This window comes from Thunnus albacares, chromosome 24 (assembly GCF_914725855.1).
Source record: "Thunnus albacares chromosome 24, fThuAlb1.1, whole genome shotgun sequence".
In the NCBI taxonomy this organism is placed as follows: Eukaryota; Metazoa; Chordata; class Actinopteri; order Scombriformes; family Scombridae; genus Thunnus; species Thunnus albacares.
The window spans coordinates 5298015-5313438 of record NC_058129.1 but is presented as its reverse complement, the minus strand read 5'-3'; the positions used below and the strand labels follow the sequence as shown (position 1 = coordinate 5313438).

The window sequence follows — 15424 nt, the reverse complement described above, 5'->3', positions numbered from 1 at the left end:
TGATAACATTAAAAGATAATATTTCAAATTAAAGTATGTCTGTTATGTTTTGTTTGCTGACGCTACTACTGCTTCTAGCGCTAATTAGCCTTTAATACTTTATTTATGTCATAACTGCCGTATAACTAATACTTATATTTAGGGTTGAACATATCGATATTGTGATATGAGACTAAATATCGTCTTAGGTTTGGGATATTGTAATATGGTGATATGACATAAGTGTTGTCATTTCCTGGTTTTAAAGGCTGCATTACAGTAAAGTAATTTTCTGAACTTACCAGACTGTTATAACTGGTCTATGATTTGCCTTTACCAACTTAGTCATTATATCCACATTACTGATGATTATCTATCAAAAAATCTCATTGTGTAAATATTTTGTGAAAACACCAATAGTCATCCTTACAATATTGTCACAATATCGAGGTATTCGGTCAAAAACATCGTGATATTTGATTTTGTCCATATCGCCCAGCCTTACTTACATTACTGAATGACCTCCTGTTCTTTTATATCGTCATTTACAGTATAATGTTGAAATGTGGTCAGCCTGGTCCAAACGGGGGCGCCATCATGGAGGCCGGCAGGGAGAGAAGAGAGAGCCGCTGCCATTGGTTCCTGCGACGGTATAAATACGGGCAAATGGCTTTTACCGGCTCAGAACAGGCGGAGACACCAGAGGAGGCAGACACACAGACAAGCGTACAAGCAGGCAGGGAGGCTCCGTGACCGCATCGACTATTCACACACACACACACATATATATATATATACACACAAACACAAGGATTGGACTCGTTTTCTTTTCTTTCATCCCGACTGAAATCAATGAAGGAGAGACGCTCGTGTCAGAAACTATCTCTGAAATCCGGCATGGATCCCAGTCAGAGTGTGAAGTGTAAGATCGTGGTGGTTGGGGACAGCCAGTGCGGGAAGACTGCGCTGCTTCACGTGTTCGCCAAGGACTGTTTCCCCGAGGTGAGACCCCCGCACACCCTACAGACTGATCCCCATGATGCGCACTAACCTCGTATCACTAACACTCTGTCATATATTAACCACAATATCTGCTGCTTATATAAAGATGGGTGTGTTGACGCTCCGCTAATGATGATTGATATGTGTTATCTTTATGATGTATAGTTGTGATGTATTGTAATGATAATAGTTCTAATAGTGTAGTAGTAGTATTATGGCACTAGTTGAGTATTTGTAGTGGTGTTAATAAGTGCAGTTAGTGCAAGTAGTTGTATTATTTCTCTGTTTAAAAGCTTAATTGTGACCATTTTCATCAAAAATGAAGACTTAAACACTTTATTTCAAAATAAAATACTTGTGTGCACATCCATAAGACCTCAGTGGGGAAGGTGTGTGATAGAAAAAAACAATTAAACTAGATAAATGAATCTGAAACTGAATCAGAGCTCCTTTTTCTTTATATGCTTGTGACGTTTAGAGCGACTACAGGTCTTCCTCAGTGTCCTCAAGTGTGCTGCTACTTCTTCTATCTAGTTGAAACACTTTATTTCCCATCAGGCTTCCTTTCCTAACGTCCCCTCTGTCCTTGTATCCTGCAGAGCTACGTCCCCACAGTGTTTGAAAACTACACAGCCAGTTTTGAAATCGACACGCAGAGGATCGAGCTCAGCTTGTGGGACACCTCAGGTAACCATTGTCTTACATCACATGTTATGCCTGCTCCTGTGTCGTATGTCCGGACATGTCTGAAATATCACCATGTGACCCCTCCCCTCCTTTCTGGACATTTAATTCTGAACTCCTCTGCTTATGCTCAGGTATTTCCCATCCATATGTCCGAGTCACGAGACGCAGAGAGACTCAGGGTTGCATTTTTTTTTTTGAATAATGAAATGAATCTGTGACCCATTTTAATCAATACAGCTGGGTTAATCCTTCCTCATAGCCTAATAGTCTGAGGTTGCTGTTTCTACAAGCCAAACACATTTCCCCTCAGATTAAGAGGGGCTCTCACTTTAACCTACATGGAAATGGTTAGTATTAGAGTTACACAGAAATGCATTAAAGTGCTGGGTTTAATTTATGAATTCCTACCAGCTGAGTAAAGCTAGAGCCCAAACAGGAAAGGAAACGTAATGATAGGCTGAATCAGGAGCATATTCATACATCTGGAGAACACACTTTGAAATTCTGCCTACTGCGGTTTTTCATTTTTTTTTTTTCTTTTCTTTTCGGGAAAGTTTGCTCTTGCAACACATGTAATGGCTCTTCGGCTTTTATCGCTTGTTGTTCGGACTTTGTGTTCAGGGTCCAAACCAGCTGCTGCGTCCCCCATGCGTGCTTTAAATGTGTGTGTGTGTGTGCGTGTGTAAACAAACCCACTTTCCCATCCATCAATGCCCGAGCAGTGAATAGCACAGCAGTCAGGCAGGCAGGCAGGCAGGCAGGCAGGCGTGAGTGAGGCGTATGTTGAGTGTGTTGCGAGCATGTGGTGTGTGTGTGTGTGTGTGTGTGTGTGTGTGTGTGTGTGTGTGTGTGTGCGTGCATGTGGTGGGCGGGGACAAGCCGACAGCCAGCTGTTGCAGCTCTCTGCGGCCTGGAATTCCTGAGCGATGTTTGAGTAACTTTCCCAAATGTCGGGATCAGCATGAAACTTCTTGTTTCTCCTTTAAAAGAAGCAAAACTTCAGATGCAATTCACAAGTATTTGATTTTACACAAACTGAACCTCTGTCGAGCAGCATTTTAAAACCATTTTTCCCTCAGAGGAAATGTAAATAAAAGCATCAGCAGAATAATCTTCATTTCCAGGCTCGGTAACACTACAAGCAAGCAAAACAAGCAGCTCAGATTTCAGATTCCTTCACGCCTACAGCATGTGTGTATTGTAAAAGTGGAAAGGCAAAGAAATGAAAGCCGGCCAGAGTGAGAATTTTGTCTTATTGGACTGTGTTGGCCGGCCGCCTGGAGCCATTTTTCTTTTTCTCTCTGCTTCATAAAACAGCAAGGCAGAGGAGGCAGGGGGGGGGGGGGGTTGTAGTTCCTATTAGATCAGTGGATGTGAGATGGAGCCAGACCCTGCTTCAATCCTAACCCCCCACCCAACACACATACACGCCCTCATACACACACCCAGTGACTGATTGATACGGCTTTCGGCTTGACTGGTCCCTTTGTACAGACACCCATCGGCCATGGCCAATCCAATCGATCCCTTATCTACTGAGGTGTGCCGGGGTGGGGTGTGTGTTTGTGTGTGTGTGTGTGTGAGAGACCCCAGCATGCACTCGGATAAAGACCAGGACGTAGAAATGAAGACAAACACAGACAGACATTCTCAACCGCCACCCCCCCCCCCCCCCCCCCCTCCCCTCTTCCTCACAAACACACACCTACACACACGGTGGTGGTCTTTGTTCTGCAATGACTGAGTGGCTTAATGAGCAGCTTGGTGTGTGTTTGAAAGGGAGGGTGATGGGAGTAATTCAGGTCATTAAGGTAAATGCTTGACAGTTGTATTGCCTTCCATTTGTCCCCCACCCAGCTTGCCTGTGCTAGCTTCACTTCCCCGGCCTCAGGGTGGGGTCTGCTGGGGCCGAGGCGCAGCCTTTGATGCTTTGCACTTCTTTCACCGGCAGAGGAAGCGGTTTACGTTGTCTGTCTGCCTGCCTGCATGCCTAAATGATCTGAAAAGGTGTTTGTTTGAGAGCCAAGCAGGAAGACAGTGGCTCAGCACCTGCCTGCCTGAGGCATCTTCACATTTTATTGAATAGAAATGAGGAAAAATGCATCTAAAAGCCTGAAATTAGGGTATATACCCTGCAGTAATGTTGACTCTTTCCAAAAAGTCAGAAAACAGTCAATATTGCATATCTCAGTATTAAAGAGCTCAGGTTGATGCCTTTTAAATTGTGTGTTCAACTGTATAAAATAGAAAAAATCAGGAAATCCTCACTTTTGAGAAGCTGGAATAATCACCACCGTTTTATGATTTGTCTACTCTTAAACCTAATAGATTTTTTTGGGTGGGGGGGGGTACCTTACAGAGTAACATCAGCATTCGATAGTGTTTCAGGCGACATTCACCCTCCTTTTAGCTCAGTTTTCCTCTCCACCAAGTCTTGAGGTGTGACAGTGTAGTGCTCAACCAAAACAATAAGCTGAAAGACGCTAAAACCGTAGAACTGAGGAGAATCGGGTGATAATTCTTTGTGGTTTCGTCACTACAAGCGTCCGGTTTCACATTTCACATAGTCATCTGACCCATTGTTAATAATGAAATGTTGATGACAGCAGCTTTAAAATTCTGTTTAATCTTCTGTCAATCAACTTATCGTTTCAGTGCTAATCTCATAGAAGATCGGTTTAAACAGATTTTGCACCTTTGCACTGGTGAAATATTCAGAAAGTGCTTATGCTAGAGCGGACGACAGGAAACGGCTTAGTGTTTCTCTTTCTTCATGAATCATTCTGAGGTTCCAACTCTCTTAGGCAATTTCCCAAAGCTAGGACAAATAAAGACTTAAATAAAATGTTATCAGACAAACTCAGGAACTCTCCCAAAGAGACGCACGTTAGACCCAACGGATCTCATTTGATAAGATTTATCCCGGGGAACCTTGTGGGAAAATTCTTGTTTTTTGTTCAGTGCTGATTTGAACAGCAGCCGACTTTGCACATTAAAAGATGACCCACTTTGAATAACAGGATGAAACTCAGATAAAGGAGTTTCAAAGGAAGATACTTGACAGAGTTTGGTTAGAGCGGGCCAGATTCTGTTTCTAGAGCATGTTCTATGTGCTGCCTGCCCTGTAATGCTGGGCAGCTTAGCTGTGGGACTGTTTCATGCTCCTCTGCTGCTCACACTCACACTGTGCCCCCTCCATTCCTCTGTCGGCAGCCATTGTTGCATTGGATCACATTTCTGGGCTCAGCGAATTGGAGCCGCATGTCTGGCATTCCTCAGACTAAAGGTTTCTACTTCCTCCTCTACAAAGACCCCTATTGTACCAGCAGGCCCAGATCCTTAGCAGAGTGAAAGAGAAGTGGCGTGGTTCACTAAAGCCTTACCTAGTTTCCAAGGGGAAACTGAATCAGAGTGGAATTTGCCGACTGTTGAGAGAACCTTGAGTGATATAGTGTATGAGCTAAAGGACAGCGCAAGCCTAGGAAAGATTAGTAGACTTCCTGTCTGCTTATGTCATGGAAGGATTTTCTGTGTAATGTTACACCTAACAGTAAAATACATGTAAACGTTCCAGTCCCCTGCTGAGAAACACATGACTGCGTGACATGACTTTCACTCGTTAAAATGTGCTTCCTGTTTGGATGCACATCTTAAAATTCTTCAGTGTTTTTGTGTTAGTTATCATGTGACTAATGGAGATGTAGCTCTTTTGCACTTTGCTGTTAATGTTAAATTTGTCATTAGCAACACTTGTTTAGCTGGATCTTGATGATGTTTTAGGTGGATTTACATCTGGATGTTAGGAAAGATAAATGTTTGTCTTGTTGGATACTTATCCACTGAGGAGTTTCACAAAATTAACTGGATCGTAAGTGAGGCAGTTGTGGGCAAAGCAACAGAAAACACTAGAGCTGCATGTCGAATCTCAATACTTTTTGAATTAGTATTGAGTTATTGAAAACTGTCAAGTATCAAATGTTGGCATTGAATGCTTAATCTGATGTTATTTACATATACTTTGGTCTGATTGAAAACACGACATTGATCATTTTAGATTTAGAGTAATTACTCTAGGTATTGATAAGTATTTATTTATAGGTTCCGAAACTCTTTATACTCTTCATATCATAACATATTACATCATAAAATATTGTATATTGTAACATATCTTGTTGTAACATATTATATTATATAGAGCTGCATCAATTAGTCGATTAATCGTTTAGTTGATCAACAGAAAATTAATCAGCAACTATTCTGATAATCACATAATTGTTTCAGTAGTTTTTTAAGCAAAACTGTCAAACATTTGCTGGTTCCAGCTTCTCAAAGTAGGATTTTTTTAGTTTTCTTTGTCTTCTTTGACAGTGAAGTGAATGTCTTTGGGTTTTGGATTGTTGGTTGGACAAAACAAGACAATTGAAGACATTACATTGGGCTGTGGGAAATTATAATGAGCATTTTTCACTATTTTCTGGCATTTTATAGACAACTGCATTGTTTAATTAATTGTTTGATCTAGAAAATATGAATCTGATGAATTGATTGAACATCCTATGGTAACATACAGTATTTATCCTGTAGAAATGTTACAATTCATTGTATTGTAACATAAAATTTGACAATGTAATGTATCGTAACATAGTGCATCATATCATGCTGGGTTTTTATTGTCCTGCAATTTTAGCACCTTTTCAAATCATGCATGCCAGGATGGTTATAGCAACAGATACCTTAGCAACCAGAGCAGCTACAGCTGATGTCGGCTCATGTTACTTCAGTCTATATTGCTCTTTGTCTTCTGCTCTTCGTGTTGAATGTATCTGGCTGGTGAGAGGTTATATATTTCAGCTCGATGGTGTATGATGGCTGGGTGTGTCTGTCACTGTTTGTTATTTCCACAGGTGTTCGTGAAGGCTTAATGCCGCTCCACACACATTCACACAGTTATGCTCAACTATGTTAGCTATGCAGTAAATCAGCAGGCCTGCAGACCTGTTGCCATACCTCCAGTCTGTCAGGCGAGGGCTGGCTTACCTCAGGACTGCGTGTGTTTGTATGAGATAAAGCAAATCTCCCTGTCAGTAAGCCGGTGTTCTGTGAAGAATCCCTACAGAAAAAGGGATGTCTTGAACATTATGGTACATTTCAGAGCTATATTCCTGACAGGCTACATCAGGAAATGTGAGATCGTAGTTTATGTGGAAGTCTGGGAACATCTGGGAATTTGAAAAATGAGTCACATCATATGAAGAGAGCAGAATGTATTTTCCGAGTCGTTTCATGTGTATGTCTTCCATTAAATGTTGCTTTTCATTCCAGCTGTTGTGGCAACCGGCCCAAAAAAGCACATTAACTAACCAGGAAGGAAGGACATTTTAACATCTTGGAAGAGCTTCCACTTAGTCACGGAAAATCATTTTGGTTTTTCATCAGGACCACAGTGGAAGTTTGGTATTGTTTTGCATTGAGCTGCATCCTCTCGCTGCGCACAACGGTATTCATTTGCCGTTGAGCACGACGCAGGGGAGAATGCCTATAAGAGGAGGCTGGAGATTGTGTGTCAGTGTGTATTTAAAGGACGGAGAGGGAGGACAGGGTGTGTGTCTTCCTTCCAGATTTAGAGATCCTGTGGGAGAACAATGACAGGAGCTAATTAGATGACAGTCACCAGGTCTTTGTGTGTGTGTGTATACGTGTGTGTATGTGTGTAAGCTTTGGGATTTCCTCTTATCTCTCCGGTTGGCAGGAAGATGACCTCAAAGCAGAGTTTACCCTTAGATACAGGCCTAATGCAGTTACGACTGCTATAAACGCCAGACAAGAAAGACAATGTTCCCAAATAAAAGTCTCCTGAAAACCATTAAGAGCACCGCGCACACACTTCAACATGCCACATGCAAAGACTGCTCCTCTCTGGATGTTACTGCCAGCGCTGTTCATCTTCCTGTTTATGTTGTGCACCTTGAAATGGTTTGGAAAGATGTACTTAGAGGATTTGCAGCTATAAATACTTTAATCTCCAGGTAAATTCACAGGAATATGTGCAGACACTCATATCGGAAACAAGACCACACACACGCTGCACCCGGCAACTCCATATATGTGTGTGTGCTTCCTCTCATCGGGTTGGTAAAAACAATCAATTCATTGTAAAATGTCAACCGACTCCACTGCTCACCCTTTCAGTCGCAGGGTTTTATTTTTCCAGTGATTGGTTCCAGGGACCGAGGGCTGGAAAAAAAAAAAAAAAAAAAAAGAAGCCTTCAAACAATGCAATGCGGTCGTGATTGATTGTGAGACAGCCGTGAAAAATGAGGAATAAATTCCTGCAGGTGATCCCACATTCCTCCTCCCCTTTGACTTCCCGAGCCTTGTCTGACAGCCGCTCAGAGTCAGGCCTTTTGTTTAGGTGGTGTCACCTATCAGACGGCTTTCAGTCCTCATGGAGGGAGTGAAAAAAATCGGAAAGTGGCTGGGAAATAACAAGCTTGTGCATTCCCATCTGAAACACATTATGTTTGGATCAAGATATCAAAATAATTTATTCTGTGTAGTTCCTGGCGTGATACGTAACCGTGTCGGCGTCCACACTTGACTGACGCTAAGTTTTTGAAATACTAATGGGCATTAGGTAAATTAGCTGCCTCCGCTATCAACATGAAATGGAAAAGTGATACTGTGGAATTCAGGGTTTGAGCAAGAGTACGTCATGCTAACAGCGACTCCCTCAAAACATGAACTGTGCCATCACTACAAAGTCCTTGGGCCCTATTGTCCAACATAAAATCAAGGGCAGGATGTATGTTGTTAGCCGGCTTTGTTCAGCATTTATTAAACACACAATGAACTTATTGGCTGTTAGCTTGTAAACGTACATTCCAAACTTGTGTCTGTACACTCGGCTAAATATGTTTTATTAGACAGAAATTCCATTTTGTGCTGTTTTGATATTTAAAACGTCTTTCTGCGGTTCAAAAAGACTAGCATTAGCTCATTTTTCAGCCTTGTATGTTGTAGCTAGATAGCAGTCGAGTAGCGACCGACAGCTAACATTAGCGAATAGTAAAGAAAAGTGGCACTGCCTTGTATACTTTTAAGCACATAACATTAATTATTTTAGTCAAAATTATTAGGATCTCATAACAATAATGTTAGCTAACGCAATGTTAGCTAAGCAGCTGAAGCTGTCAGCAGGGTTTATTTGAATGATATGAGATATTTTAGCTGTAATTGTCAGACATGACTTACCAGCAGTTGTCATTAACATAGATAGACAACCACTGAATATAATTTCAGTTTTAAATACAAGGATTATAATAATGACACCAGATTTTTGTTTGCAGGAGCTGCAGTGAGTTTTTTGTACACACACACCAGCTAGTGTCGTGCTTTATTGTGCAAAGCCCAGGCCTGCAGAGGAAGCGTGGATTGTTTAAACGGTGTCGTCTCCCACCCAGACTGTTTAGATTAGGAACATAAGATCTTTGAGTGTGTGTGTGTGTGTGTGTGACAGTGCATTCCTGGCTGTTCTCCGCTGCAGTGTTTGGAAAGGACCTCCCAGGGGAACCTTTGGTTACCAAAAACAACATTCTCCAGATTCTTGGCAGCTGGTTGTGTGTGGTCAGCTCATGCTTGTCATGTGATCTTGACTCACCTTGACATTACACCAACCTCTCTCCCTCCCCTCCACTCCACTCCACTCCACTCCCTTCCTCTCCGGAGATGTTTCAGTCTGGCAAAGAGAAGGGGTGTCTCCTTCACACATGGTTTCAATTTTTGAGGTGGGCGTCACTTCCTTGCTCTGAAGTTCTGTTTCTTCGAAGAGGATTTCTTCAACAAGTGATCTTGTCGTTGTCAGCACATTTTTTTCTACTGATGCTGCATTATTTGTTTTTCTTGCTTGGTTGCTATAGATTATGGCTGAGCTGCTCTGCATGTCATATGAGAAAAACCGTCCGAAATGCTTCAGAGTTTAAACTAATGATTTGGTTTTGCATTTAAGAAACCATGTTTGAGGTTTTTTCATAGATTTGGTTGCTGCCCTTCACTTCAATACAGGCATTTCCTCTTCAGAGAGGCCAGAATTCAGGATATCAGAAGAAATTTAAGCCTCCCAGTAAAAAAGAACACCTTCTTCCAACCAGATTATAAATAGGAAAACCTGTATTAATCCAGATTTGTGACACAAGTTGTTCAATTTTCTGTTCCAAGGCACTGATTGAGAGGATTTCCTGGTGTCCCTGGAGCTGGATCCCAGTTTAGATTATCCCAAAATAGCATTCAACAGCAAATTGAATCTGGAAAATTTCTTGGCCTCAGTTGGCTACCTGTTCTTCGCATGTGTGTGTGTGGGAACAAATGAAGCTGCTTGCATGACTCTTAGGAGGGGGGTTGAAGTGATTTCTGCAGGCAGGTCATTAATTTATAAGGATGAACTGAAAAAAGGGTCACGACGAGAAGTTCTGTTGTACAAATTTGGATGCGTGTAGATTTGTATTCATGTTCTTGCACAACAGCTTCAAAGACCAGTGAAACTAAATCTGAACGTTGTGTGTGTGTGTGTGAATGCTGTTTCAGTTTCTTCTTCTTTCCTTTGTTTCAGGGTCTCCGTACTATGACAACGTGAGGCCTCTCTCCTACCCAGACTCCGACGCCGTCCTCATCTGTTTCGACATCAGTCGCCCTGAAACACTCGACAGTGTGCTGAAAAAGGTTTGTTGCTCTCTGTTGTTTGTTGCTCTCATTAGTGTGTAGCCTTTAAACTCTGTTAAAGTCTGCTTTAAAGTCTCTTCACTTTAATTTTGTTTGATGCACTGAGAGAAGACTATGTTGCACTTAACTAGATCAAAAGTTTAAGTCTACAGTCAGGAGATTTTTTGAAGCCTCTGCCACATCAAATCTTGTGATGAGAAGTTGTAAAGCTGTAGCATGACTGGAAGGTCGCTGGGTTAAATCCCCGCAGTAGCTGGAAGAAGGAAGTAACACTCGCCACTACTGAGGTGTTGTTTAGCCACAACTTACTCACATGGAGCTGCTGGTGGTTAACATCTGATGACTGTGGCCATACTGGCTGACCCCCAAATGTCAGAATATGTATTATGTTATGTGATATGACACATGACAAGCAGCATCAGTCATCTGACTGGTGGATGGCATTGATGGTACTCAGAAACAGGTTGCTAAAAATGTAAAACCATTGTTTTCTTATAATAAAATGCATCTGGCATGTGCTCTTCTTTTTCAAGGCCTTTCCTGTGTTCATTGTGTTCTTTTAGCTGTCCATAAAAGTTACAATATGGCCAAGTTTTTGGCACAAGGCGCAGAAGCATCAATGTCACATGTGCCCCAGATTAGATTAGTCTTCCCAGATCAAACGTTTGGACATGATATGAAACAAATCCATGGAAAACCTACAAGGATTCAATGTCCATAAATTGTTTTCAAAAAAGGAGACCAAATCTGAAGGCAACCCAAGGACAGTCGGGTCAAAATTGGGGCTGTGGTTGAAAACAGTAGCAGCAGTTTTTGTACTGCGCTGATGAACCCAACTCAGATCCCAGCTGGGATTTTGGATGAACTCCTGGAAAAAACTGTCATTATAAATCCTTTAGTAATACCTTTCCAATCCCCTTCAACGTTCTCTAATTGAGATGCAATACACTTCCCCCATTCCTGGAAACATTTCCTGTACTCATCTTTTGTCAAATCCGATAACTACACCCAACTCCTGTGCTATGGCTTCCAGGATTTTTGTGGGTTGGCTGATGCGGGCTGCTATGGTGTCTGTAGCAACACCTCTCTTTGTGATCACCCCCATCTCTTCCTCTGGCGGCTATATTGGAGGTCTACAGCTCTTGTATGGTCTATAGGGGAGAGCTGATTGTGTTTCTTTGCTGTCTGAAAATGCCAAACATGGTCTTTTCTGTTGTTTTTATCTAGGAATATGTACTGTTACCATACATCCAGTTGAGTTACTGTTCACTGGTGTTAGCTAGCAAACCATCATATCTTGTACATCTGTTTGCTCTAATTTGGAGTAATTAGAAATATGTTGCTCTAGTTAACTGGGCCATCTGCTCACAAGCTATAATATGAGTGTTGTTAAATAGAAATGTTTGTTTCCTTAATGCTGTATCAGCCAAAGGTCATGTTTCAGACAATGAGCGTCTAGATTTGAATTAGCATTGACCTAGGCTTTTAGTCAAATGGTGTTTGTGCAGACAGAAAGTGGTAGACACACTGTACAAAACAACTTCCTCTTTGGATGTCGATGAACTTGATCCCCTGACCAGCCAGCGAGCCAGGCAGCCAGCCCTGAGGCACATTAGCCTCAGATTTAAGTCCCAAGAGAAATACCATCGATCACAGAGCGTGTATTGTTGTCAGGGAGGAAACATGGGGATTATTTGTAGTTCCCTTCCAGGGTTTAAAACGTGAGGGGATCCAGGAAGTGGCAGCTTTAACCTTTGTACTTGAAGGGCGGGTGATGGGGGGTGTAACTTGTGGGATTTCATGTCAAGTCATTCTAGTCTACATGCATCTTTTAACACATATTTGAACACTTTATCACAGATTGAATCATCATTTTCAAACACAAGGTTTTGTCAGGTTTATATTCATTTGTAGTCCGTTGGGAAAATGGAGCAATCTATTGATATTGAAAGCAGCAGCGTTTCTTGGCATTGGTGGGGGATCATTTCCCATTTTCTTACTGCTTTTGACTGTAATAAGAGGAAACATCTCTGAATGATGCATGATTGAGAGCTTTTCTTTTTTTCCACAGTGGAAAGGGGAGATCCAGGAGTTTTGTCCCAACACTAAGATGCTGTTGGTTGGCTGTAAGTCAGACCTACGCACCGACCTGAGCACACTAGTGGAGCTTTCCAACCACCGGCAGACACCCGTGTCTTATGACCAGGTATGCTGATTAAAAGTGCTTTAAATGATCCATTTTGAAACACCAGATATTTGAACAAAACATGCAGGAAAGCAAAATGCTCATTGTGCTCAAGTTTAAGCCATGTTTAATTGATCCCTTCCTTTCGTCATTGTTGACGCGAGCACTTTAAAAAAACCTCTTTCTAACCTGACCTTCAAGCCCTTTCTTTTGGTGGTGACCATATTTGACCTCTTCCCCCTCTCAGGGTTCCAGCATGGCCAAGCAGATCTCGGCACCTTACATCGAGTGCTCGGCCCAGCAGTCGGAGAACAGCGTCAGGGACATTTTCCATGTGGCCACACTGGCCTGCATCAACAAAAACAACAAAAATGTCAAGCGCAGTAAGGCCACCCGCACCAACAAGAGGATTTCACACATGCCCGGTAGGCCCGACCTGGCGGCTGTGGCCTCGGACCTCCGGAAGGACAAAGCCAAAAGTTGCTCGGTCATGTGACTGATCAGACCGAAGGGGATTAGACTGAGGAGAATAAGGACAGAGCACAGTGCAAGCAGGAAGTTATGGGGCAATGCTCTTTCCTGCATGCGAAAGACCCCTTATTTGTCTGGAAAGGGGCTTTATAAGCTTCAATTCATGTACATGTTAGTGGAATACTCTGCACCAATGAAAACTCAATGCGTCGTAGCGTCCCCATCCATATGGCCCCCGCCCCACCAGATGAGGAAGCTATCTGTCAGCGGGCTACCTGCTCGGGGAAGTGACCTGCTTCCTCTGGGAGGAAGAAGCGGATGCAGTCGAGGCTTTCCACACCTACAGGAAATGAGCAGGAGGAGTGATGTCATTAGACACTCGTTTGTAGCGGAAGAACATGTGATCTTTTGAATGATAGCCAAAGGCGGCAATGGGGGGGTTTGCTGCCTGGTGGGAAAAAAGAGGAGCTGCTGTTGTTTGTGCTGGATCAAAGACTTTTTGCTCAGAGGGCTTATACAACAACTCATCACTGTGGTTTGGAAGTGTTTAACTCTCACCCCTGCTACTGTAACTGTAAGTCTGTGTGCAGAGCAGTTTAAAAGAGGAATTTCTTAGTCCTGCACAATGGAAACCTGACGCTGTGTGTCCCCTCTCTCTGATTTGTTGTCGGTATAATGTGAAGTCATTGGTGTGTAACTGTGTCATCGTTTTAATTTAGCTTCATCCTAAAATTACACATCTGCACCAGTCAGATGGCCACTCCGTGCTCATTTATTTCACCTCAACAGCTATAGATACATAATGACTCTCTGAAGACAGATTATGGTAACTATTCTTCACACTCACAGGTTTATAAACGCCTCTGTATGATACTGGGGAGCCATAAGCAAAAAGACTCAAAACTGAAGTCAGCTTCTAGGATTTGTAGTTCCTTCAGTCCATGTGATAAACAAATGTTATTTGGCCTTTCAGTCTAAATCTGCCTTAGAAGTCACCAATTTGTAATTATTGTTTTGGTGAGAACAGAACTAACTTTTTAAAAATCCATAATGGACCCTTGATGGTCCAAGAAGCTTTAGTTGACCAACACTAAACAAGTGAAAAAGTGATTTATTGTGTAAAATGAGGATGCCCTAACAGGCTGACATTCATTTTGAGCTATGAATCACTTTTCCACTGCACTTTAGAGAGGGAGTGGAAATGAAAGCACCAATTAAAGCTTGTTTATTAGTCTCTGAAAACATCACAGCTTTCAGCTTTGCATTTCCCTGAAGTGTTCAGACTCTGCTGTTGAGGAAACTCCTCATTACTCAAACTTTGATAATTTTATTTTTCCTACATGGTTTGAAATGTTATTAGGTAATTTCAGTGTTTGAGTTTTATGACCCTTAGTTAGCTCCATTTAAAATATGTCATTAAACAACTAATGGGTCTGTTGACGCTTCGCTTAGTCTGGCCCCCTTACTGTCAAGCTTTCCATTTTAGCATGGCACGTATGCAGTGTACAGTGATGACATTTGAAGATTTAACACTGAAATCCTGATCATTTTTTAAACAGTGGGGTCTTTGACTTTGACAAGTAGACAAAAGCAGCTTCTTATCTTTAGTTGGTAACCATTGGGGTCTATTCTGCGGGCTGCAATGACACCTGTAGCTAGCAGATTTAGCTAGCTGATTAATGCTACCTAGCTCCATGAGTTTTTTGAAAACTACACAAAGGTTGGATTTACACTTAATTGGTAGTATTTTTATAGAACTTGTTTCACTTTTATTTGAAAAAAGGCTTTTAAGGATGAGGACTAACTGATGAGTTTAGCAAAGTCATCTTGGGTAAACTTCCCCAAATCAAATACAGAGCGCTAATATCCTTACTTCTAATATAGTGGTTAGTAATCCCGGATCTCAAGCATTGGATGTGTCAGTCTTGAACGGGGCTTTTTCTAATGTAATCTGGAACCCCACATAATAATGTAGTTGGCTAATGATATTAGCTACACATGCTAATGTTTGCAGCTTATAGCAGAAAAACACACAGTTTAATCCAGTTTTGCTCTTGTATTTTTTGTTTTGGAAAAGTAAAAAAAAAAAGACACCATCCTCCAAACTTTTTAAATGTGAAGTAAAAGCACCATATACACCTCTTCAATATGTTGAAAAATCCAAAGCTTGACAGGCCTGCCGTGCCTACTTAGTTTCTATGCTATGATTGCTGTTTGGGGGAAGAGTTTAATGTACGGTCAATTTGAAAATTGGACTTTTCTAAAGTCTTGAGAAACAGTGTTTTTGAATTTGTGCTTTTCCGTTAACAAAAGTGCAATTAAGAAACTGTTTAAATATCAAAATTATTGATGCACTTTTAATGAACCTTTACAAACGTCCCAGTT

General features: G+C 41.8%; 1 protein-coding gene across 1 annotated transcript; it reads left to right on the top strand.

Annotated features, from left to right (window-relative positions):
• Nucleotides 1-684: 684 nt before the first annotated feature.
• On the top strand, nt 685-14805 carry rnd3a (Rho family GTPase 3a). Its single transcript, XM_044344868.1, has 5 exons — nt 685-981; nt 1581-1668; nt 10274-10383; nt 12455-12589; nt 12816-14805. Exons 1-5 carry the CDS (start codon nt 832-834, stop codon nt 13062-13064), a joined length of 732 nt encoding a protein of 243 aa, XP_044200803.1. The 5' UTR covers nt 685-831; the 3' UTR covers nt 13065-14805.
• Nucleotides 14806-15424: the final 619 nt, after the last annotated feature.